Source organism: Pteropus vampyrus, unplaced genomic scaffold (assembly GCF_000151845.1).
Source record: "Pteropus vampyrus isolate Shadow unplaced genomic scaffold, Pvam_2.0 Scaffold69, whole genome shotgun sequence".
Taxonomy (NCBI): Eukaryota; Metazoa; Chordata; class Mammalia; order Chiroptera; family Pteropodidae; genus Pteropus; species Pteropus vampyrus.
In genome coordinates, this window is record NW_011888850.1 from 4,637,500 (window position 1) to 4,663,492 (window position 25,993).

At 43.7% G+C, this 25,993-nt stretch overlaps 2 protein-coding genes across 3 annotated transcripts in view; one reads left to right on the forward strand and one right to left on the reverse strand.

Moving 5' to 3' along the window:
* The window catches only part of TAX1BP1 (Tax1 binding protein 1), a 68,159-nt gene extending 56,295 nt beyond the window's left edge, over positions 1 to 11,864 (forward strand). For both annotated transcript variants that reach the window (XM_011361704.2, XM_011361705.2), the window contains exons 17-18: positions 9,366 to 9,448; positions 10,038 to 11,864. In XM_011361704.2, coding sequence (XP_011360006.1) covers positions 9,366 to 9,448; positions 10,038 to 10,239 — 285 coding nt within the window. In that variant the 3' untranslated portion in view covers positions 10,240 to 11,864. The remainder of the gene's footprint in view (positions 1 to 9,365; positions 9,449 to 10,037) is intronic.
* A 362-nt stretch (positions 11,865 to 12,226) lies between these two features.
* Positions 12,227 to 25,993, reverse strand: part of JAZF1 (JAZF zinc finger 1) — a 53,486-nt gene continuing 39,719 nt past the window's right edge. Inside the window, exons 2-3 of the mRNA XM_023531516.1 lie at positions 21,074 to 21,243; positions 12,227 to 14,551 (exon numbers count right to left, since the gene is read on the reverse strand). Coding sequence (XP_023387284.1) covers positions 14,375 to 14,551; positions 21,074 to 21,243 — 347 coding nt within the window. The 3' untranslated portion in view covers positions 12,227 to 14,374. The remainder of the gene's footprint in view (positions 14,552 to 21,073; positions 21,244 to 25,993) is intronic.

Consider the following 25,993-nt stretch of genomic DNA (forward strand, 5'->3'; position numbering starts at 1 on the left):
AGGCATTAGACTCTCATAGGAGCACCAGTCCCTGGTGCCAAAAAGGTTGGGGACTGCTGCTCTAAATTGCTGATTCGATCCTTTCCATCATACACTGTCGATTCCCTCTAATGTACTCTTCATCTCAAATATTGTATTCTTCATTTCTGACTGGTTCCCTTTTATGTTTTCCATCTCTATTTTTATGTTTTCTTTTTGTTAAAGTTCTCACTGAGTTCATCTACTCTCTTCCCCTAAGTTCATTGAGAATCCTTGTAAACAGTGTTTTGAACTCTACATCTGGTGGATTGCTTGTCTCCATTTTGTTGAGTTCTTTTTCTGGAGCTTTGCTCTGTTCTTTCATGTGGGACATGTTTCTTTGTCTTCTCGTTTTGGCTGCCTCCCTGTGTTTGTTTCTGTGTATTAGGTAGGGCTCCTGAGGGTCCTGGTTTTAGTTGAGTGGTTTAATGTAGTAGGTGTCCTATGGGGTCCAGTGGCACAGTTTTCCCTGGTCATCTGAGCGAGGTGCTCAAGGAGTGTCCCTTGTGTGTGCCCTCCTGTTCTAATTGAACCTTGGTTGCTGTTTGCATGTCGATGGGAGGGATTGACTCTTGGGCTGATTGTGAGGATTGGCCGATGAGGGGCCAACCCTATGAAGCAGGATTCACTTTAGCAGGGCTCTGGTGCCTGTCCAGTCTGCCCTTTGGGTGTGTCCTCCTCAGATGCAGTACTGGGTGTTGCTGTGGCATGCTGGTCAAAGCAGGCCACTGGGTGGGCTGGCCCAAGGGCCTCCTGGGAACGGTTTGGCTGTAGGCCAGGTTCAGCAGCAGCCTGTGCACCTCTGGGGCCACCTTGTAAGAGTCACCAAGTAATCCAGAGATGGCTACCACCTGTGCTGGGCATATAGGTGCCTCAAGAGGCCAAGGCAGAAACTTAGGCCGGCTGCCACTAGTGCAGGGTTGGGGACTGCTCAGCAAGAGGTATAGGGCACACTAGGCCAGATGTTCTTTTTGGGTTCTGTGAGCTTTTGAGAGATTTTAGGAAAGTGCAGCAAGAGCCAAGGCAGCCTATTTGTATGGAATAAACCACTGGCAGCATCTTGGGTGGGCCACCAAGTTGGGAGGGGCAGAGTCTCAGGGAATCACCTGGGTGGAGTGACCTGTGTTAATCCAGGTTGATAGAGGCTCAGATATGGTGGCCCCTGTGTCCCCAGGCTAGGAGGTGGGGAGGACTCAACAAAGGAACAAGGGAAACTACCAGCACCTCTGTCTGGGAGAAAGCTGCCCCTCCAGCCCTTGCCCTAAAGCTCGGCAGCTCTGTCTCTCCATATGTCCCTGGTGCTTCTGGAGCAGCTTCCCTAGTGTTGGATCTCAGCGAGTTAGTCCAGTGAGTAACTCTGGGTGCAGGCCCTTTAAGAGGAATGTCTGTGACTACTGCAGCCCTCCATCTCACTCAGCCACAACCTCTGCTGTCTTTCACAGCCAGAAGTTGTGGAGACTTCTCTTACCAGTCTGGAACCTTGGGCTGGGAGCCCCACGTGGAGCTGGGACCCCTCACTCCTCAGGTGGGGGAGGGGGCTCTGCAGCCAAGATAATCCTCCTGATTCTCATTTGCCACTTGTGCTTGTGGGACTGGGCCATTGCATGTCTCTGCCCCTCCTACTGGTTTGAGGTTACCTGTTATGTTTGTCCCTAGTTGTAGGGTTTCTCTTCAGCCAGACCTCAGGCGACTCCCAGTGATAATTACTCTGTAGTTTTGTTATAATTTTAGTGTGGTCATGAGACAGAGCATCCACCTTCTATACCATCTTGACTGGAGGCCCTTTAAATATATTAACTCATTTGTTCTTCGTAGCAGTCTAAGAGGTAGGAAATATTACTCTCTCTCTTGAGAGATGAATGAATTGCCTTGCTTCCCATCACACAGCTGGTAAGGGTACAGCCAGGATTTGAGCCTCATTAGTTTGGCTGTAGAAGCTGTGGTCTTTAACCACCTGTCAACTTATCAAATAGGTTAAAGCAGAGGTTCCCAAACTGTCTCAGTTCATGGCACCTTTAGCATCTCAGTAAATTTTTTTTTTATAGCACCCCATAAGCCAAAAGAAATACTTAATAATTAACTAGTAATTGTAATAACCATTTGAAAAAAGTAACGTGAGTTGAAAATTTATATTTATTCCATGCTTAAATAACCACAGTTACTAAGGGATGTGTGTGATTGTTGATCACTGTGTACTTCTCCTTAAACCTTGGAATCAGACAGGATAAGCCCCCTTCATTTCCTGTTTCACATTGATTTTCACAAGGCACATGCTTTGTCTTAGCAAGGATTGCCAACCAAGCTTCTCAGAGATAAGATGTCTTCGAAAGGAATGTAGCACTATCTAATGTTGAAACTGAGTTGTCTTGAACTAAGTTGTTAATGAGTTATGTGACAAATGTGGAATGTTTCAGCATATTTAACTTAGAAAATAAAAAATAACCCATAATACCCCTGTCATTTTGCTGTGGTGCCATAGCCTCCGCCACAGTTTTCTAGAACCATTGGTCTAAACCATTGCTACTCAAAATTATGGTTTGTGGACCAATGTGTAGGTATCTCCTGGGAGTCTGTGGAAATGCAGAACCTGCCACTCTAGACCTACTGAGAATCAGACTGCATTTAACATAATCTTAAAGTGATCATGTGCTCAGTAACGTTTGAGTTGCACTGGTCTGGACTTCCTAAGCCCATCTCCAAGGCTGGGTTACTTGGACATGGGCTTACCCATGTTTTCATACCTTTGTTCAGTGTTTCCACTCCACCAGGATTGGCTTTACTCCTCTCCCTTTCATTTCCGAAAGACTGAGTAAGGCTCACACATTCTATTTATGTTTGGTTTGTTTACAGCTTTTCATGTGAGTCGCTCACTATGAATCCTGAAACTGAACACAATTTTTTGTTGTTAGACATTTTTTCCTCATGATTTTTTAGCTTTTATTCTCAGGAGGTTCTGTTGATTCTCAAAGGGTCTGTGACTCTAAAATTGTTGGGAACCACAGCTTGCATCAAGGCCTGTTTCTCATTTGTCATGGTGTGGTGGTTGAGTTTTTGCCTTTCTTAAATTTTGCCATTTTTTATGTTGTCTTATTTAAAAGTTTTATTTTGATTATAACCAATATGTTTTCTGTTTATAAAAATAGTATATAATTACAGTGCATTTATTTTTATCAGGAATGCCAAGACATTTCAATGGGGAAGAGTAGTCTTCAACAGATGGTGTCGGACAGTTGGATATCTCTATGCTAAAGAATGAAATCGGGCCACCTGCCTCTTACCATCTCTAAAAATTAAGTTGAGCCTTAATAAGGGCTAAAGTATTAAAAAAAAAAAAAAAGAAGAGAAGTCTTTGTGATATTGGATTAGGCAATAGTTTCTTAGATATGACAGCAAAAGCACATGCAACACAGGAAAACATGGATAAATTGGACTTTATCAAAGGGATTACAGGATGAATTATTAAATTCTGTACTGTTTAAATACATATTTCCAGCTAATGCTGTATCTGGAATTTCTTAATGATGATTTTTGCCTTTTCTATACCATATAGCACAATGCCTTTTATATAGTAGGAACTATTTAAATATTTGTGATTTAATGATTTTAGTTAAAGAAATGCATTTAATTGTTTTGTGCCTAATAAACTACTTAAGTTCAGATCATCTTAAAAAAGTAAGTTTTGATAATAGCTTTACTGAGATATAATTCACATACCGTACACTTCACCATTTAAAGTATACAATTCATTGATTTTTAGTATAGTCATAGCTGTGCAACTGTCAGTTTTAGAACATTTTCCTCACCACAAAAATTCCCGTACCCTTTAGCAGTCACTTCCCCCCTTTTATTCCCCAGCCCCAGGGAACTTTTAATCTACTTTTCATCTGCATAGATTGCCTGTTCCGGACATTCGTATAAATGAAATTATATAGCATGTGGTCTTTTGTGACTGGTTGCTTTCATTTAGCTAGCACATAATGTTTTCAAGATTTGTCCATGCTTTAGCATGTACACATTTTTAGCATGTACACATTTTTTAGCATGAAGAATGTACTGCATTCCTTTCTAATTTTGAATATTCACTGTATGTATATATACCACATTTTGTTTATCCTGTCATCTGTTGGTTGACTTTTTGGTGGTTTCTACCTTTTGGCTATTTTGAATTGTACTGCAGTGAACTCATGTACAGGTTTTTGTTTGAATACCGTTTTTAGTTCATAAGGATTTATATGTAGGAGTTGAATTACTGGGTCAGATGGTAACTCTCTATGTAACCTTTTGAGGAACTGCCTGATTGCTTTTCACAGTGGCTGCATAATTTTACTTTCGTAAAGTGTATAAGGGTTCTAGTTTCTTTACATACTCATCTACACTTCTCTGTTTTGATTATAACCCATCCTAGTGGGTGCGAAGTGGCACATCATTGTGGTTTTGATTTGCATTTCTCTGATGGCTATTAATGTTGAGCATCTTTAAATAATGTGCTAGTTGGCATTTGTATATTATCTTTGAAAAAAATGTCTATTCAAGCCGTTTGACCATGTAAAAATTGGATTATTTGTCCCATATCAGATAACAGTAGTTTCCCCTTATCTGAGGGAGACCTCCAGTGGATGCCTGAAAATGGGGGTAGTCCTGAACCCTATATATACAACATGTTTTTTCTTATACACACATACCTATGATAAATTTTAATTTATAAATTAGGCACAGTAAGATTAACAATAACTAATAATAAAATATTAGTTATGTGAATATGGCATTAAGTAAAATAAGAGTTACTTGAGCACAAACAGTTGATCTAACCAAGACTGCTACTAAGTGACCAATGGGCAGATGGTATATACAGCATGGATACACTGGACAAAGGGATGTAATTGTCTCGGGGTGGGAGTGGGGGGTGTAGAGCAAGATTTTATCCTGCTACTCAGAATGATATGCAATGTAAAACTTGTGAATGATTTATTTCTGGACTTTTTCATTTAATGTTTTCAGACTGGTTGACTGCGGGTAACTGAAACCGTGGAAAAGGAGTGAGCACTGTATATGACTTGCAGATATTTTCTCTGATTTTGTGGGTTGTCTTTTACTCTTTTGGTGGTATCCTTTGCAGCACAAAAGGTTTTCATTTTGATAGTCAACTTTATTTTTTTTGCTTATATTATATCTCAAACCATTGCCTGATGCAGTGTTTAGGAAGATTTTTCTTCTAAGGCTTTTATAGTTCTAGCTCTTAGATTTAGGTCTTTGGTCCATTTTAAGTTAATTTTTTGAACACGAAGAAAAGTAACAAGGTAATAGAGATCTTGCAAAAGTGTTTGATTTCTAATACCTTTATAGTTCAATGATATTCCTTTATCGACGTGATATATTACTAGAAATGGCAGAGCTTAAGTAGCAACATCTCATGAAGAGGAATATTGACTAATTTACTAAGTTACGAGGGAGAGAGAGATAACTATTTTCTAGTTTTATATAAATCTACCCAGAGTCATTGGTACTCTTTTTCTCTTATGTGTTGACTGCGGCCTTGGCAGATACATTACCTAAAGAATGCTCTTGAACTAAATAATAATTATCAACTTAATAAAAGTTTTATGAAGTGGCGGACCTTTCTTCCTTGACTTCATTACTCTTGAATGACAGCTAAATATTTCAGTTAATAGTTGCTATCAAAGGTTCTTCACAACACAGACTGGAAGATGCTGATCATGTCTATTCCCGTTGTCTAGATCCAGTGATTCAAGTGGAGTAACTCAGACATTAGCTCCTAGTGTATTTGTACATTGCTGTTTTGATCATTATTGCCTTTTTTTTTTTTTTTTAAATTGTGGTAGAATACACATAACATAAGTTACCATCTTAACCATTTTTAAATGTATGGTTCTGTAGGGTTAATTACTTTCACATTGTCTTGTAACTCCAGAACATTTTATATTTTGCAAAACAGAAACACGATATAGCTATTAAACTACTCCCCATTCCCCTTTCTGATTCTCTTTTGTGTCTATGAATTTGACTACTATAGGTACCTCATATAAGAGGAATCATGGTATTTGTCTTTGTGATTGGCCTGTTTCACTTAGCATAATGGGCTCAAGATTCATCCATGTTGTAACATGTCAGAATTTCCTTCTTTTTTGAGGCTAAGTAATTCCTTGGTGCGTGTGATTATTGTGTTTATCCATTCTCCCATTGATAATCATTTGGGTTGTTTCTACCTTTTGGGTATAATGCTGCTGTGATCATAGGTGTACAGATAGATCTGTTCCAGTTCTTGCTTTCAGTTCTGTTCGACATATAGACAGAATTGGAATTGCTGTATCATATATGGTAATTGTAGTCTTACAATCATGACTGCATTTTGAATTCAGTAAGATTAACCCTATTTTATTGTCTAAGAGATTAATCCATTTTATTTATTTTAAAATTAAGTTTATTGGGGTAACATTGGTTAATACAATTATATAATTTTCAGGTGTACATTATCATTTGACATCTATATATTCTATTGTGTGTTTACCACCTAGAGTTCACTTTCCTTCGGCTACCATATATTTGATCCCCTTTACCCACTTCACCCTATCTCTACCCTCTATATTTGACCCCCTTTACCCTGTCTTCCTCCCTCATCCCCTACCCTCTGGTAACCACTAGTCTATAGTTTATGTCCATGAATCTCGGTCCTGTTCGTTTGTTGCTTTTAGGTTTATATCCCACATGTGATACCACGTGATTTTCAACTTTTTCTGCCTGGCTTATTTCACTTAGCATGATTATCTCAAGGTCCATCCATGTTGTTGCAAATGGCAGTATTTCATCTTATATGGCTGAGTAATATTCCATTGTATATATGTACCACAGCTTCTTTAGCCAGTCATCTATTGTAAGACACTTTGGTTGCTTCCATGTCCTGGCCACTGTGATTAATGCTGCTCTGTACGTCGGTTTGCAATTATCTTTTTGCATATGGGTTTTCCAGTCTTTGGGGTAAACACCCAGTAGAGGGATTGCTGGATCATATGGTAGATCAATTCTTATTTTTTTGAGGAACTTCCATACTGTTTTGCATAGTGGCTGTACCAATTTGCAGTCCCACCAGCAGTGGATGAGGATTCCTATTTCTCTGTATCCTCTCCAGCATTTGTTATTACTTGTCCTGTTGATTACAGCTATTCTAACAGGGGTGAGATGGTGTCTCATTGTGGTTTTCAGTTGCATTTCCCTAACAGCTAGTGATGTCGAACATCTTTTCAGATGTTTGTTGGCCATTTGTATGTCCTCTAGGGAGAAGTGTCTGTTCAGGTCCTCTGCCCATTTTTTGATTGGATCGTTTGTTTTTTGTTGTTGTTGTTGTTGTTATTGAGTCATATGAGTTCTTCGTATATTTTGGATATTAGGCCCTTATCAGAGGTGTTGCTTGCAAATATATTTTCCCATTTGGATGGTTGTCTCTTTACCTTGTTGATGATTGATTTATCCATTTTTATACTGTTTGAGACGTTCAAGCTGGTTATATACCTTTATAAGAAAAAAAAATTTTTTTATAGACTAGATTTTGAGTTGTGCATCTAATGAGAAGTTTTTAAATTTCAAATAGAGCAATTTACTGTAGCTTGCTTCCTTTGCTTAAAAACCAGTTTGTGATAGACAGTTATTGTGCTGATGGGTCTAAAGATAGATGAACAATGTAAGGTAGCTCAGACTTTTGTAGAGATTAAAATGCTATAAAAATTTAATTTTTTGGAATTATTCATAAATTTTAGTATGGTACTTCCAGAAAAATGTGCTTACATGATTATTTTAGCAGTTTAGCTAAAATGCCGGGTATTCGGCACTTTAAAACCTGATATTCAAAAAAATTCCTTTGAGTTGACAACTTTGAGTTCTAAAACTTGATTATTTTAGTAGTTTTGGGTAGAAATCTGTCTATAAGATGGAGTATACGATTCTCTGCCTTCTTAAATATACCTAACATAACCTTGATTGCACAAGTTTAAATTTAAAAATCAGCATTAAAGATGTAGTCATGTTTTAAGATGTAAAGATGTGTGATGTAATGCTGAAATACTATTGTATTTTTTGAGTTCTCGTCTTTTTTTTCAAAGAATGAGAAAATTTTGTTCATTATCATTTGATAATAGTTGTTTAAGCAGATTCAGCTATATCATTTTTCTTCTTTGTACTTAGATTTAAAAGCTGTCTGAATTTGTTACTTGAAGACTTAAGTTTCGAAGTCTATAAAGTACTTATTTTTTCCAATGTCTCAGAGTTATTTATCTTTTTATTTTGTCTAGTTATAGTCTAAGGGAATCATAAAAGTAAAAAATATTTTCTCCTGGGATTAAAAAAAAAAAGCTTCTCACCCCTTTCACATTCAGAAGGGGATAATTGTTCAGAATAGTCAATTATACTTACCTCCCCCCAAAACACCTCAGTTTGTCTTTTGTTCATGTTGAATTTCATACCATACACTTGTTGGGGGGACAGACTTGACTACTTAGCCCATTAATAGCAAGCATGACTCTGGGGCAAGCATGACTACCCAGCAGCATGAGGACTTTAACTGGTGCCTGCTCTATCTGTTTATGTGCTGTTCGTTAGATTAGCTCTCAGAGAAAGAGAGCAGATGGGACACTTTCCTGGATGTCAGTGCTTTTGATGTAAGTGTCTTTTTGGCTTTTGATGTAGCATGTACAGATCTCTAAAAAATGGCCACAGGATATGGGCATGGAAATTCAGTGTTTTAGATTCAAACTCAGATTTAGATTTTCAGGCATCTTCATTGACAATTTGTTAATCACATATTTAATTTTGAACTTTATTCTTTCATAGCAGGGTTTCGAGGCCTGTACTTTGGTACATGGCTTTCCAGCTGGATCTGCCTGTGTGTGTGCATGCCCAGGTGCACACACATGCAGACTCACATGTTCATATGTATTAAACATATAATTATTGTATATCATGTTGTCAAAGAAGATTTTGTCTTGCAAATTATTGTTACATGAGAATAATAGGAAAAATGATGCAGTGTTAAAATTTTTATGGAATAAAAACTCAAAGTCACCTACATGTTGGTTCAAAAACACCCTGTTGGTCTCCGCCTCATTCACATGCACAGGCGCAGTGTGTCCTCTCCACTTCGTGCTGCTGTTTATTTCAGGACGACTTAATCCATAGTGAAATCCTCAATAAAAGTTTTCTTTGTGAAGACTCAATTAAATGACAGTAGAAGTAAACATTTAAAAAATGTAATCTTATATTATTTACATTCTGCTTGAGTGAATTAAAGAACTTACGTTGTTCCACTGTTCTCAAAAGCTGAAAAATTGTTTTTTTGCTAGGAAGATGAGAACGTGCCCACTGCTCCTGATCCTCCAAGCAAGCATTTACACGGGCATGGAACAGGCTTTTGCTTTGATTCCAGGTAATTTTTCTTTCTTGTGTAGAATTTAAATTACATAGACCAATGATTCTCAGAGTTTTTGGTCCCTGGATCAGGACCCCTACCTAGTACTTTCAGAACCCGAAACTCTTGGTGTGGGGCCTAGCGTGGTGTGCCTGAACATGCCCTCCAGGTGATTCTGATGCATGAAGTCTTTGAGAACCAGTGCTATAAACAAACACCCTTAGTTGTTAAACCGAAAGGACACTTGGGAAATTATAAGTTGTATTAATTTTTATAGGTTTACAAGTAATCTTTGTTATTTAATTGAAGAATTCTTGTTACTAGCCTCATTTCACATAATGTAATGGGTTTTTGGAGATTTTAATGAAAAAAGGTTTTTCTTTGCCAATCTAATTGTAAATTCAGAGGCTTCTGTAAATGGTTTACACAGTTGTCAGTAGCAACAAGCATTCGGCAGCAGAAAAAGATTTCTGGGGTAGCCGAAGACTTTGATGGTAAGTTAAGTGTGAATATTAGCTTAATTAGTAAATGTAACCTTGTCATATCCTGAAGACTGTTAGAAATTTATTAGAAATATGTAATTCTTTCATTTTTCTACTTCTTCAAGCTTTGATGTTCACAAGAAGTGTCCCCTCTGTGAATTGATGTTCCCTCCCAACTATGACCAGAGCAAGTTTGAAGAGCACGTTGAAAGCCACTGGAAGGTGTGCCCCATGTGCAGCGAGCAGTTCCCTCCCGACTATCTCCAGCATGAGTTTGAGAGTCACGTGCAGACCCATTTTGATCAGAATGTTTTAAATTTTGACTAGTTACTTTTTATTGTGAGTTAATTATACAGGCAGTTTCAAACAAATCCTCTCCAGTAGACCACTGAGGAGACCACCGATAATCACGCTGACGCTCCCTCCACCGACCGCACTTTTCTGACCAAGAGCTACTTTGATTTTGGTGTTACTAGGTTCAGGGTCAGTCTTTGGCTTATCAATAACTATAACGTTAACCTCTTTAAATCTTACCTGCTTAAGAAGTTCTTGTGTGTTTGTATCTTCCCCAGTTTGCAAAATTATATGACTAAAGGAAACAGGGATTATTTTAATGTTACTGCACTGAAAAAATATGTATTGTGTGTTATGTAGCAGAATATTTACAAGTTTCTGTTGACCTTGTTGATTGAGCATGACTACTAAATATTATGTAATAAAAAGAATTTATCATAACAGTCTTGCAAAGTAATTCATTGAATACAGAAACTTGCATAATTTAGCCCATGAAATGTTTTTTTTAACCCTCTTTAGAAATGGAGCTGTATGTAGAATGAGATGTTTGCAGTATAGTAAATATCATTTTCAAATTTGAAATGTTTGCATTAGGAATTAATGGAAGACATATTTTGCTAATTTTATGACCAATTTTTTTAGAATAACCTGAATGATTATATTTAAGCCATCTTAAAGTTGTATTTCTATCTAATGGGAAAATGGAACAAGATAGGTGAGTGCAATTCTTTCATATTAAATGATCTCCTAAACTGGTGTTTGTGGTACAGAATCACAGAGAATGTATCCGTATCTTTTTCACATTTTTCCTGATGAGTATGACTTTGAAATAACATTTTCAGTAAGTGATTAAAAATGTAATGTCAGCTCAAATCAAAGTAATGTCTTTGTCTCTGCTGTGTATAGTAGTCTCATTAACATTAAAAAGGACACAGTTTGGAGGTAATTTCGTTGTCAAATTTATTTGTGATGGTTTTTCATTAAGTAGCATCATGAACATGTTTTCATCTGTCTTTTTAAGTTTCTGAACTGTATTCTTTTCTTTTATAATATGAATGTTAAGTTACTTGATTCTACTGCTTTTGTAGTTATGAAAATATTTAAGCCTGTCCTAAGCAAACTAGCTATTTAAGATGTTAAACTAATATTCAGTGTGGTGGCATTTTGGGATGCTGTGTATGAACTACATTATACATCATGTGCTTGTATTTGTTTATAGGAGCAGGATCTGTATGTTGTTGGAATCCTTTGAGAGAAGGTTTTTGAGTCTAGGGAAAACAGTATTAGGCAGTCAGATGCCAGCGGTTAGGACATAGCAGACCTGGGGGCAAGTCATACCTGATAGGTTACAGGACAAGCAGAATATATTCAGGTAAAATATAGTCTGCGATAGGAGCATTTTTGATGCATTAATAATTATGGACAATGCTAACTTAAAACCTTACAATATTATAGTGCTGCTGTTGTTCCTCATTAGTCTAAAACTTGAGTCGTTTTTGGCCCTAAGCTATAATTACTTTCCTTTAATCTTCAATTTATTTTGGTGTTTTTCAGTTATCTTTTTTGTAATGATTTCAAAATAGGTTTAATTCCACTGTGGTCTGAGAAAATGCTTTGTATGATCTATATTCTTAGGAATTAAAGTGTTTCGTGGCTCATAATGGTCTCGGTGAATGTTCTGTGTGAGCTTGTGTATTCTGCTGCTGGATGAAGATCATAGTTAATTGAGCTGCTGAGTTCAACTAAGTTCTTAAGTGGGTCCGCACATTACTGATAGAGGGTGTTGACATCTCTGAGTAAAATAGTGGATTTATTTCTCATAGTTCTGTCACTCTTTGCCTCCTGTATTTTGATGCCCTGTTAGGCAAAAATTAAGGATTAAACAATGCGGTCGAATCTAAGCAAAACAAATTTAATCTACATGTCACCTGAATTCTGCAGCATTGAGTGGATATATTAGTTTCTGTGGTAAACTTGATAGTGGCTTTTCATAATGGATGCTAATGAAAATAGAGCCATATTTGTTTATTTTGGGTCAGAGACAGTTTATTTTAAACGTGATTTCATTTACATTTATAAGCAGCTTTTCTTAACAGGAATTTGGATTAAGTTGCCTTCAGTTCTAATACCTCTCGCTTTCAAACTTGATGTGCTCTGTCCCCAACAAAACATATGAAAATATAATTTAAAGCACAGTTTTCACAGACACAGTACAATACATTCACTATACACGGTATAACAAAATATCCCCATCCTTACCTGTTTAGTAATACTGTCACAATGAATAAGCAGATAGTTGAATTTGTTTTATAGGTGAAAGAGCAATGTTAACATGCACAATGACTGTTTAGCTGCTGGACTGCTGATCCAGCCTGCAGTTTCCTGCACTAGAAGGAGCGAAGCTAAATAACTGTTGGCCTGAAAAAGTTTTGGTCAGTTATAGGTAGATGTGGAATAGTCAAGTAGGGCCGCCTTATGCACCAACTAGTTGCTACTCGTGTCTGGATCACCCTTTAAATGTACAGGATAGTACTGTATATTCAGAACCAAGGCCAGTCTTCAGAGATCTGAGGGAATTTTTACAGGGCAGTGTCTTTATAAATACTTTCAAAGCCCTCATAATGAGGGATTCACAACTTATGAATAGAGATGCTTACCCATCTGGCTAACAGAACTGTCATCCTTTCAAAGGGTCTGAGAAATCGAGGAGGGACACCTGCTTTCCAACTGTAAGACTTTCATCAAATGGGAACATAGAAGAAATTTTACAAGTGATGAGAGTTTCCTTTTTACCAATTTTGTGAGCAGTTGGCCATCTCAGCAATTTTTATTCCTAATTTGGCAACTGGTAAACTCATGTTTAAGGAATAGCACTTGGGAGAAAAGAACACACTCAAGGCATGATGGTATTGTTGGTGAGAAAAACTTAAGGGATGGTCCAGATGTAGGTTACTCTGATGGGTCACACATTAGTCACTCTTTGATCACTTGCTGCAAGAAAGCACTTAAATTGTCAATAAGGCTCAATTTCATATTTCGGCAAATTGTTTTATAAAGCTAAACAGACATTTCCAGTGGGAATACAGACATCTACAGTGTCATAGGAAAAGGGTTTAAAAAAAAAAGTCTAAAACAATGAGTGAAAAGAGGAAATAGGGGCCTTAACAAAAATGTTCCTCTTTGAACCGTGCTTGGCATTTTAATTATTTGCAACCCACAGGTTTGTTAGGGCAGTGGTTGTAAGAATTGGCAACACAAAACATTAAATCTGTTGGCAATAGAGAACTACAAAGTGCTTCAAAACTTCACCTAAAGATGAAGATAGAATGATAGAACTAAATTTCACACACGAAATTTGCACGTATTTCAAAGTGTTTCCTAACAGATTTCAAGGGTATTTCACTAAACTGGCATCTTGGTCTACAGATAATAGGCATAAATCAGTTCCCTTGCACCCAGCAGGCACTCGATGAATTTGCGTTAATGAGTGAACAGACTATTTTGTACAAAAATGCCATTTATAACGAAAATAATTGGTAAGTCAGATGGCAAGACTTTCAGCGTTTTAAAGGACTTGCAAGATAATATAAAACACAAAGCACAGCTTTTATGTAATTTAAATATGAAAATATTTTAGCATATTGTTAAACATTCTTTCTTAATTTATATTTCCATTACCTAAAGTATTTCTACTCACAGATACTAACTCCGTTATGTAAGGCATGATAACCAGTTTGATGATGAAGTTATTTTGGTTTTGAACATAGTGAGTTGATGTGTTGAAAAACTTCAATCACATTATAATCTTGGGGGAAAAAACCCTCAGTACCAGCCCCTCCTCCCCCAGTCGATGCCACTGCAGTAGGACTAAACACATGCAACGTGCCCTCAGTCATATTTTGTTTTGGGGGAAATGTGCTGAAGAACCTAGAGCTTTTTTGTTTAGCACCTTATATCAAAGTAATGAAAATGGGTATGATGATTACATGTGCAAATGTACAAAATCATTAACTCTACAAAGATACATCATTCCAAAATTACAGAAAAAATTTAAAGCATGCATTTAATTCTTTAAAGGGTTGCTGAATGCTTCCCCTGCAAAAAGGTGGCTGTTTTCAAAATCAGCAACTGCTGGTGAGGATTTCTTGGCACAGTTACGACCAGCATGTTACTGCTGCATCTTCCTGATAATCTCAGCCGACACCGGGGGATGGAAATTGATTGTGTGGTGCCGCAGGCCCTGAGCTGTCTTGTAACTCTTACCGCAACGACATTTGAATGGTTTGCGGACACGAATCTGTGTTCTGTGACCATTCTTGGCGTGGTACTTTATGCCATTCACATTCTGTGGAAAAGATAAAAATATCACCGATTAGATGGAGTCATAATGTCTGTCAGACTGGGAAACACTTCAGCGTGCATCTGGGTGGCAGCTGTTTACACAGTGGGCTGTGCACATGGGCTCATGCACACGGCTAACTCAAGGCAATTTCCAATGTGCCTCAATCTAAAAACTGACTTCCAAGTTTTATATAAAATGTTTAAGACTCACTGTGCAGAAGCACAGTTGCCTCTGCCTGGATGTATAGAAATTGACAACTGCGACCGATGCTAATCGCTACCTGACCTAGAATTTTCGTCCATTTTCTATTCTGTGTTAAGTCAGCGTTGCTGCCTCTGTGGGAACAACCTGCCCACAGCACATACCTGTGGACAGACTAGGCCCTGCTTTTATTTAATATTCCAAACGTACAGTGAACTTTTAAAAATCTTCAGATTAGGGAATTCTCAGCAATCGAAGAGTTCCGAACCTCATATTGGCCTGCTGGATTTCCAGTAGTTGGTTTTGCTAGCTCAGTGGACGCGAGACTCCATGCCTGGAATCACTCTACGGCTTTAACAAGCTAAACAGTTCCTATTGCGAATCCCAGGTAAAAGCTGAGTTTTAAATAATAAATGGCAGAGGTGATATTAGAGCATAGGTCTGGGAAATTTGCAGGTCAGCTTTTGATGAGGGAGTAACAGGAAAGGCTGGAGACATGCAGTTGTCCTAGTGTTATGTGGCTCTAGCCCCACCGATCCCGGGCCTGTGCCCCAGGAAAGGTGCCAACACCGCTGTCTGCTCTCTCCATAAGGTGGTATGCTTGCTGAGCTCCCTGAGCACAGGGATGGGCTGTCTGCTGTTTCATGAGCACCTAGCACCGTGTGACATTTCTGAGTGAAATTGTTAGAACATGCTTCACTATTCTGGGAGAAATTGGTTATTACTATTTACTTTCCCCTGAGTCACAGCACACAGTAATCCTTTAAAAGTCCTAGGGTAGGGAATCCTGCTCGACTTCGTTGAACCCAAGGGTGTCAGTAGCAGCCAGTTCCTGGCTCCGCTTGCAGTCTGAAGGTTGTCCACTGAGTTGAATCACAAGGACCCTCTGTTCTGAACACCTACCCGCCCCTGGCTTTCTGTGCCTTCATCCCTTGTCCCTCCTGCATCAGTCTGCCTGCATGCAGGTCAAGGAAGCACCTCACTCAACTTCTAGAGGGAATAAGAGCTTGTCGCAGTGGGATGTGAAGAGGACGGGGCAATAACACAGGATTAGGAGGGTAAATACGCCCTGCCGGGCCCCAGCTGTGACATCGTCCCACCAGAGGCCCAGGCACGTAAAGAAGCCAACTCGTATACCTAGCCCCACCTGGCATCTTGCTGTGACCAGGAGCAACCGAGGCAAGAACTACCTAGCTCCAGCCAGGGAACCCACGTGACCATGAAAGATCATTGTTTTAAGGTACTTGAAAGAGTCAATAGTTTTAGGACCCTTAGAGAAAGACTGTCAAGTTGCCAAGTAAGTAACAGGCTCACAAATGTCAGAAATTTGCATCTGCTTGCTTCATACCTCTTGTATTGGCGCAGCAGATGTTAATCCAACACCTACCTTTCTGTGGATGAAGGGTTAGTAAAACATGTTCCTGTTTCAAGATGGAGCATTACAAATCCAGCTACCCTTGTGCCCCAGATCCATCACACCTTGTTAGAAAATGGAGAACACAAAACCTAAGAAGCATCTGACCAACAAGCAAAGGGCATAGCAACTCCGGCAGCATCAAGGCTCGGTCTCCAGGTCTGAGTTTTTATAACTAGGTGATTGAAGGTTTGAAACCAAAAATGGCAAAAAGCCACAAGGAAACCAGATCCAGAGCTCACCAAGATAAGGACAGGCCCGGATTCCAGCAGGTTCTGTATTCTGTTCCCAGCTTGGATGTAGACACTGTTGTGTGTCTGACTGTGAGGAAAACAGCCAATTCCATACATCAGCGTTATTGCTCTGGAAAAATTAAACCAACTGCACTTTCGGGAACATGTGGCCTTTCTAGGGTTGGCCAAAGAACCTCAAAAAAAACAAAAACAAAAACAAACAAACAAACCCCAACCCTATCATACCATCTCTTTCTCTTTGATGCTGTGATTTAAAATTTTCACATTTCAACGACACACAAATGTTAGTACAAGCTGTAACCAGACTCAAGATTTTCCCCATCTGTTTGTTCACATGTGGCAATGGGAACTTCCACGTTCTTAGACCTGAGGTGCTTAAAAAGAGTCACCTAAGTTCCTAATTGCAGAGATCCTAGGACGTTTGGCCTTTCAAAAATATTAACAAAATAAACAATGGCAGGCGACTTGGAAATGGACTGCTTAAACCCTCTGCTCTCTGGAGGAAAGGGAATCCACTGTCAATGAGGACAGTAACTGGCATCAAGAATTTCTTCCCATGCTGAGTACGTGATGTCCACTGGCTTATTCAATACTCATGTTTCATATGAAATTGACATTCAGAGAAGGTGACCAGCCAGAACCACAGATCTGCTAAATGGCAGGGATTGCTGCTTCTGGGGTCCACACTTCCCCCTGCAGTTCCAAGCACCTGAACACACTGCTGTGCACTCATTCCTTAGTGCAGGAGTTGGGAAGGAGGGGGACACTGTCCAGAGACAACTGCCCATGAAGAACAATGGTCTGAAGGAAGGGGCAGGGCAGGGGGTACGGAGCGGGACCTGAGGGGCGGGCTGGGCAAGGCTGGCATCGGTTCGTTTCCATGCCAGGAACGTCCTGCCTGCCCTCACGAGGGGACTGAGCCGGTCAATGGGCAACAGTGGAGAGACTCTCTTCAAAATCCCACTGCAAATCAAATCACGAAACCTGAAATCTGGACACCAAGCTGGACCGTCGTGTCCTTAACTGTATTTGATCTTTGTCGGTATTCAGGCCTGAATAAATACAATATGTGACATGTGCCCTTGATATAAAAACCGTAACTTTTCAATTTCCTGTGAGCCTTGATGTTCTACATAAAGGAGAGGATGAAGTTGCTTGGGGGTCGGATGCGGAAGAAAAGTGGAAAAACAGAAGCTGGGGTTGGTGGTGGAGGTGCTGTTGAAGGCCACTTGGTGCAGCATGAGGACACCCCACCAGCCCCAGAGAGCGGAAATGCAAGTCTCCCCCTTGGCCTTGACGTGGTAGCACATGGAACGTTCTCAGCCAGTCAGGCAGGAACCTGGTCTCTTCCCTGATTATTAAAGTGACCTGTGTACAGTGTAGGTAATTGTAGAAGTTTAGAAAACACAGAGGAGCATAAAAAAGGAACAGGTAAAATCACTGCTTAACATCTGAGCTATTTCAATATTTCTCCTATGAGACATTGGATTCCGTCCATATTAAATGTTTTTTGAAAACAAGATTGATGGCCGTATTCTCTTCTGTTCTCCTACTGTTAGAAATTCATCATTTCCCAAATTTGTGCTGACTTTAAAGAATGTGATGAACGTCCTTGTACATCAATCTCTGCCTTCCCCGGCGATGTGCTTAGGATAAATTTCTAGGAGAACCATGGAGCTGACACATACGAACACTTCGAGTTCCGATCACTGACTGCCAAGTTGCTATCCAGTTACGCTCCCACCAAGGCTTCTGACGGGACCCTTAGGAGAGGCTGCAGCGCCCTTCTCGGGGGAGGCCCCAGCGCTGCTTGACGGCGTGGTCGGTGGGAGAGGCCACGCTTGCTTTGTGTGGCTGAACTTGTTGGCGTTCTCCATGCAGCAGAGGGCTCGTTCGGAGCGACTTTGCAGGGAGAAGGCTCGGTCTGTTTCCGTTTCTTAAAAGTGGCAAAATGTTGTTAATCCTAAGCACTAATGTGAAGATTATCAAAGGAGAAGACCTCAAAACGCTTCAGCCCATCCCCAGGCACAAGGGTGGGGAGTCCTGTCGCCCCTGGAGTCTGGAGGAAGGTGGGAGCGGAACTGCGGCGGGATCGTCTGTCCGGGCCTGGAATGGCCTGGAGGACCCGAAGAATGAACCCTGTCGCCGCTCTGGGCTTCGCATGGTCAGCGGCCGCCTGGCCGCCCTCTCCCCCATGCATTTTGCCTGTCCCTCGGTCCTTGGATACCTGCTGTGCCCAGGACCTGTGCTGGATGCTGAGGGGGGGGTCTATGGGTTTGGCCTTGAGGTGTAAGTGCCCCGCCAGCGGGAGGAACGGCATGTGGACAACTTTATGAGTGGGGAGCCAGCCTGGGAAACCGGTGAGGGCTTCCCAGAGGAGGTGGCGTTGATGCTGCGCCTTGAGAAACAAGGGGAATTCGAACGAGGAAGGAAGTGGGGCGACCTGGGCAAAGGAAGGGACGTGGGGAACCACCTGGAGACTTCGCTCCACTCCCGGGCCTCTCCCTCCTCCGCCCCCCTCAGCACGAAGTCCGGGAAGTCAGACGCCTCATCTTTCAGTTCTGCAAATGCCAACGACACGCTGAGAAGAGCTGATCCCGAGTCCGCGCCCGTGAGACTCGACTGCTGAGAGCCTGTCCGCGGGGGCACGGAATGCGACACGTCCCAAGTCAGCCCTGGGGACACACGAGGTGGCAGCACTTCTGAACCCTGCCCGACCCCACGGCGCGCCCGCTCACGAACCCCTTCTCTCACCAGCACCCACGCCGACGACCGCACAATAAATGAGGGGGACACGGTGACGCCGGGGAGCAGCGCCGCCCTCTGGCCGGTGACTCCCGGCAGAGAGTCGAGCCGCGGCGTCGGCGACCACGACCGCGGCCACCTCGAGCTCTCCGTGAGCAGCTACGCCTTCGCGCTGCCCGCTCCACCGGTTCTGGGCGCTCTGGCCCAGAAAGGAGGCTCGCGTCCGCTCACGGAGTCGGGACCGCGGACCGGCACCTGTCCCGTCCGGCAGACGGACTGAAGCAGCCTCCTGCCCAAGGCTCCCTCGGGCTTCGCTTAGATGCAGAAAGGGCACTCCAAACAGCCCCCGTCGACCCCGACGCAGACAACTGCTGGCCGCCCGAGAAAAACAAAAGCAAAAGAAAAACAAGAAAATAGCTGTGAGCAGGTGGAAAGGGCGCGCAGGGAAAGCGGCCAGAGGTGGGAAGGGAAAACACCTCGTCTTTTAGCCAGAATAGGGGTGCGGCATCGGTTCTGTTTTTGGTCAGCCTCAGTCTGGGTCGTTCCCGTGGCCCGCTCTGTTAACACAGCCGCCATGCGAGACATCCCTTAAACGGCGTTTGGACACTTGAGAGGCGGCGGCAAAGCACGGAGGAGCCGCTACGTGACACATGGACAGACAGCGTTTCTGGAGGGGCAGGCCCAACGCAGGGACCGCGTTCTCCGTCACGCTTTCTCCACTTCTGCAGCGCAGAGCCCGCTGCCCTCTGGAAAAGCGAGGGGGTCTGGCGTCCTCCTCCCACCTGCACGCCCCCCGACACTGCGCGTTCGGGGACCTGCCCAGACCCGAACAGCTCTTCGGGATGCCCTGACGGCATCCGTGCATCTCCGTCCTGGCGTTTTCATTTTAAACAGAGCACATCTGGACTCGCCGTGATAACACCGTGACAGGGGACAGAGCAGAGGAAACCTTAGGCCACTCACCTTAAGATCCATTTGTATCAGTAGCAGATAGAAAAAGTACTGAAACAGATGATTTTTTTAGTGTTCGGAGACACAAGTTTGAGAAAGCAATATAGGAAGTGCTAATGCTATCGTGTATTTTTCAAGTCAGTCTGCTGAGAGCTGTGGGTAAATGAGCTTATCACAAATGTACCAGGTATGCTTCCAATCTTTGTATTTCTATCTCAGAGTTGGATTTTAAAGAGCTGCTAACACTTCATGGGAAAGTTTTCCCATTAAAAAAAAAAAAAAGTGACCTCTGGACCCATACTTGATTGCTGTGAGTGTTTCTCATTGTTTTGTCCCTTTGAGTTTTCTTAATAGAAAACTTAGCGCCCCAGCTTCCCATGAGACCCAGAGTGAGGCCCTCAGACACACGCGCTCTGTCATCTACAGAGAGGACACAGAAGTGGGTGGTTTGGTGAGAAAAATATCAAAGCCCCCTTTTCCTCACCTTTCACGCCACTGCGGGTGGCGGGGTGGGGAGGGAGCGAGAACTTCCTCAGCTGGAAGCTAAAATACCCTACGACCTTTTCCAAAAGGGCTCTGAGCAGGGGCTTTAAGACTTCAAAGTGGTGACAAATAGGTGACACGTTTCATAATCTGACTGATGTGACATGAGTTTGAGGAGCATCAAAGGTATAGTCATCCTACAAAACAATCTCCTCTGACCTGCAGCTCCACATGGGCCAGAAGGGAAAACCCCACCAGCCACCTGAAAACCAGGGACGGCCCTGACCGGTGGCAGCCCGTGCCCAGACACGTGTCTCCGTGAGGGCCACAGGCCCAGTTAGCACAGGACGGGGAGCACCTCTACCTGGACTGTGTGCCCCCTTCCGCAGGAAGGGCTGCTACCTGCAGTGGGCCTTGCCCACATCCAGGCAGTTGGGCCAGGTGACGTGGTACTTTTCCGTTTCGTTTTGTTTTTACCTTGTATCTCTTTTTACATCCGGGAACTGGGCAGGCGAAAGGCTTTTCTTCCCCTCCGTTCATGCACATGGAGCTGAGGATGGCCTCGGAGCTGATGGCGCTCTCTGTGGTCCAGGACTCATCGCTGTCCGACTCCTCATAATCCACCTCCTCCTCGTCATACTCGCTGCCTGCAGGGGCAGAGAGCGCAAGGGCTGTCAGGAGCTGTCCCCTCCTCACAGGCTCACACCGCAGGACAGGAGCAGCTCGGTGACAGGACAGGCAGCTACCCCCTGCCTGGGGAGAGGGCAGTCCAGGCACCAGGGGACGCAAACACAGCTGGTCCTTAGGACAGTCCTGGGCTGCCTGCAATCCCCGCCTAGGAGAGCAGGTTAAGGACCTCCCAGCAATGTGTGGCTAGGAACTAGCTGAGCAAGGACTTGAACTTGGTCCTGCAGCAGGCCGATCTATGACTGCAAAGGTTCTGGGAAGGCTCCAAGGCCAAAGCCGAAAGTAACCAATGACGACAGACACCTCCCGCCCCAACAACACACAAGCTATGTCTGACATTCCAACGCACAGAATTCTGGCCCCTTCCTTTTACGCTTCTCTGGCTTAGTTGATGCAAGGATCTGTGGGAGGAGGCTACATTTCATACTCATTAGGTATTTATGCTTCAGTGGGGATTAATTTCAGATCTTTTTCTTTATAGGTTGAGCTGAGAAGACTATGAGGAAATTTGAAATTACAGAAGGTTATCACAAGCCAGGGAACAGAGGGACAGAAATGCCTGGAGCTCTGCGGGCAAATCGTCAGTGCCGGGATGCAGGTCCTGCTCACGGAAGACCACACGAGTCCCTACCACACTTGTCCCCAGGTAACTGCACCCAACATCCCTGTGAGGCTGCGAGGGAGTGAGGGCTGATGGGAGCGGGGGAGGGCCCTCGTACTGCTGAGGTTAAGAGCTCTGCTCAGACCTGGATTTCAAACCTACTTTGCCGGCTTCTGTTCCAGACGGCGGGGACGGAGAACCCCTTCGACCAGCAGCCCCCTTTTGCTCTTTTTAAATGAGGCCCAAAGCCATTTATTTTGAGCTTTTGCACAATACGACCCTGAAGGACATAATTCTACAGATCATAAACAGTGTAAAATAATATGTTGACAAGTCCTAATGCATTTACAAGCCTGGTGGAATAAATAGGAATTATAGCACAACATTAATAAGAATTATATGGGAGCAATTACAGTTGTGAAATGCATCCCCCAGGTGTGAGTCTAAATTGCACCAGGGGCCTGCCTGGGTGCTCCATGGGCTCACTCTGCTACATCAATTATTTCAACACCAAATATTGGCACTTTTATTGGGTTTCGTTTTAATAGGCATTAATAAGACTGTTTGAAGAGCCAGTTGAGCCGGGAACAAGGACCCCGGCATCTGAGGCTAACACTTAAAAGGATCCAGGAAGGAAGGACGGGACCTCAAGTTGATTGAGTGCCTCTTAAGTTTCAGACACGTCAGACGCATTATCTCATTTAATCCTCCAGTGACCCTGTGAGGTGGGGCTGTCACTTTCAGACATATGAGGAAACTAAGCCCTTTGAGGCTGAAGAGCTTATGCATTTTCAATTAGCGATTAAGGGAGTTGACTTTTTCCCACGTTGCTTCCCTGCGCCCAATGCCAGCAGCTCCCTGAGGTCCCCCCCTCCCCAACCTCCTTGAGCTGCCGGTTCTTCACCACCCACCACTCAGATGAAATGCAAAGCCGGCTGTTTTGAAGCACATTTAGAAGCTCTTGGGTGGTGCAGAAAAAGCAATTTGGCAAAAACGAGGCTTTGGCGTTAAAAGTGGGTTTCAGGAAGCCCCTCCACACTTGGCTGTGGCCCCCCGAGACACGAGGCCCGTTTCAGAAACGCTTGCGTGAGGGGACATGGGCGTCTGACCTGCCACATCTCTGCATCTGTCCGCGAGCAAATCTTGAAATCTGCTTTTAAGTAGGGCATTGTTTAGGACATTTCACTCTTAAACAAATGCCACATGCTGACGCCCTTTAAACTGCTTGTTAGAAAACTACAAATGCTATTTCGCAAAGCTCCTCCAGCAGGACTTCGGAAGGTCAGAGTGACTCATTTATCCATCTCACTGGGCTAATTTGTTAACCTGAACACCAAGCACCATGCACATTTATAACCGGGGGGAGCTCCAACCAATCGGGGGCTTAATGAAGCCCAGCAGAAGAGGAAACTTCAAAACTCTGCGGGATGAAAAGGGGCCAGACCCCGAGGGGCCGATGCTGGGACACCGTGGCCTGGAAACCAGGCGGCATCCAGCCCCGAGTGGGTGACCATGCAATTTACCACCCAAGCCAGGGTGCCTCTGAGTGAAAGTCAGTGCTGGGACAACAGGTGTAAACTGCCTCTGTCCTGGGCTCACTGAGCCACACCAGGCGTCCGTATACCAGCCAGATCCTCGGGGGGCCCTGTGAAACTGTCCCCATTGGGGCGGGGGGCGGGGAATCAGGCAAGACCTGTGCAGACTCGTGTAACCATGAAGAGCAGTGCACAGACCGCTCGGCTCACGTCTTGGCTCTCATTAGCCGAGGTGACAGCTCCTTGGCCTCCACTTTCTCTTCTGTGAGATGGGTGCGAATTTCTTCCTTACCGTTTAATGTTATGGATTAGAGTCAACGTCTACAGGACAGCTGGCACAGGAGCACCGGCTGCACACAGCAAGTGCTCAAAAAACGGAAGATCATCTTTACAGTGTCACATATAAAATAATATTTTTAGAAAGGCCCTTTGTGAAACCAAACACACACACACACACACACACAAATAATTCTCAAAGGTTTGGGAATCTCCACGAGAAAAAATGCAAGAGCGATTTCATATCAAAACGGGTATGGAGCTGGCTTTGGACCTCTCAGTGCAGGCCACAGGACCGGGAGGGAAGCGCAGGCTGGGGGCCCACGCAAGACCCCTGACAAGTGATGCCACCTCTCTGAGCGTTAGGCTCCACATCGGTAAAACGGGCTAATAAAACTGCCACCAGTTAAGGCTGTTGTGAAAAGTAATTAAGTTCCTGTTTTTAAAAGAACTTAGGACAATGCCTGGCTTGTGGTAAGCATTAAAGGAGTGTTTGGTAAATAAATAAGCAAAATGCCATGTGAGGGTTTATTTTACTCACTCTTCCCTTGCTCTCTTTTGAGGATACTTGTTTTCTCTGAAACAGAGGCGTGTATGGGGGAAATCTACCGTTGCTTGTATTACTGTGCCCCAAATATCACCGCGTCATCAAACAAAACTGCCAACAGCTGTGAGGTGGCCCTGATTCTCTGCTGCAGGCAGGGAGACTGCAGTTGTTCCAAAAAGCCACATGCTCAGAGACTGGCGTCCACCCGGAGCCCGCATCTGGAAAGCTTGCCGGCGGGGCCCGCAGCGTCCTGCAGAAAACATGAGGCCAGAATCCCAACTGCTCTTCATCTGTTTTCGAACACGTCTGAACTCTAGGAAGAGCTAAGCTGAACCTGAAGTTACAGCTTTAGTTGCAAAAAGCATCTGGGCCAATCCTGTCTTCTTTGCTCTATTTAAATTTCCTTGAACCCCAACCTGGGTTTCCGACTCTGCTTCATCTGCTGTCTCAAAACAAACTGCAGAATGAATGAGTTCCTAGCTCTTTCCAGAACTTCGCTAGAGAACTCCCCCAGCCATTCAGAGACAGCGGGATGGAGCAAGGTCCTCCCAGCAACGATCCCCCAGTAGCCCAACCGAGTAAGCGGGAAGACTTCCTGTCTCCTTCCTCCACCTCACAGACCATCTTGTGCGTCCACTGTGGATCCTGCTCCCCTCCAGGCCAGCTGCAGGGGTCGGCAGGATACACCACAGCCAGCAAGACACATCACAGCCAGCTTTGAGGACATCGCATTGAAATGAGGCTTCGGACTGTTCCAGGGGAGGAGGAGGGGGCGCTAAGGACTGGATACACTCATCCACGCATTTGCACAGCACACACTTATCCAACTCTGAGCTGGAGTAGAGCGGGCGGCCTCCGAGGCCCTGTCTAAGCCCCACCCTGTGAACCTACGTGGAAGGTGCCAGGTCCAAGCCAGGGGACAGAGGGATGACGCACAGACCAGTAGAGCTGCTTGTTCTGGGCTCCCACCATCCAGGACCCACAAACGTCTATGTAATTTGGTAAAGCAAAAATTGTAAAAATGATTTCCTCTGTGTGAAAGAGAAAAAAAACCCCAATGCCCTACCTGTAAGTAACTGGGACAGGAAAGCGGGGAGGAAAGGATTTGGAGCATGTGAGTCACAGGAAAAACCCACCCCGCGGGGCCCAGAGCGGGTGTCTGGGGGCAAGCTGGCAGCTGTCCTCCAAGGCCACCCTCCTAGCAAGCTCTGCTGGGAAATACTGGGTGTGGAGCCAGGAATTTGGAACTGAAGGAGCTCACCGGGCCACTGAACCCCACACTAACGCCTCGGAAGTCGGAGCGGCCCATCATCAGGGCGGTCTGCTCCGGGCTCTACGCGGGAAAAGGCCGCACTACCCCCTTTCCTCTGCACGAGGCCCTGAGTCCTGGCAAGTGCCAGCTCGAAGGAACAGGGCGTTCAAACGCAACACAGAAAGACACCCCGCTTCGTACCAACACCCCTCTGCCTTCCCCTGTCCACGGGAACGCGCGCTCACAAAGAGGAAGCTGCCGACGTTCAGAAAAACAGGAAAACCCACAGCACTGGCTTCGTTAGGCAACGGTGGCTGGTTTGGCGGCTTCCGCTGCCGCCCCTTCTTTTGAGTTGTGCCACGTGGGGCGGCTGACAGCAGGGAAGCAAAAAAAGCAAAGACACTTCCCCTGAATTTTAAAGACCGATCGGCTGGATCAGAGTTCCAGTCCTGATAAACCCATTCTCTGCTCGACGAGAACCCTCTCGAAGACCTGCCTC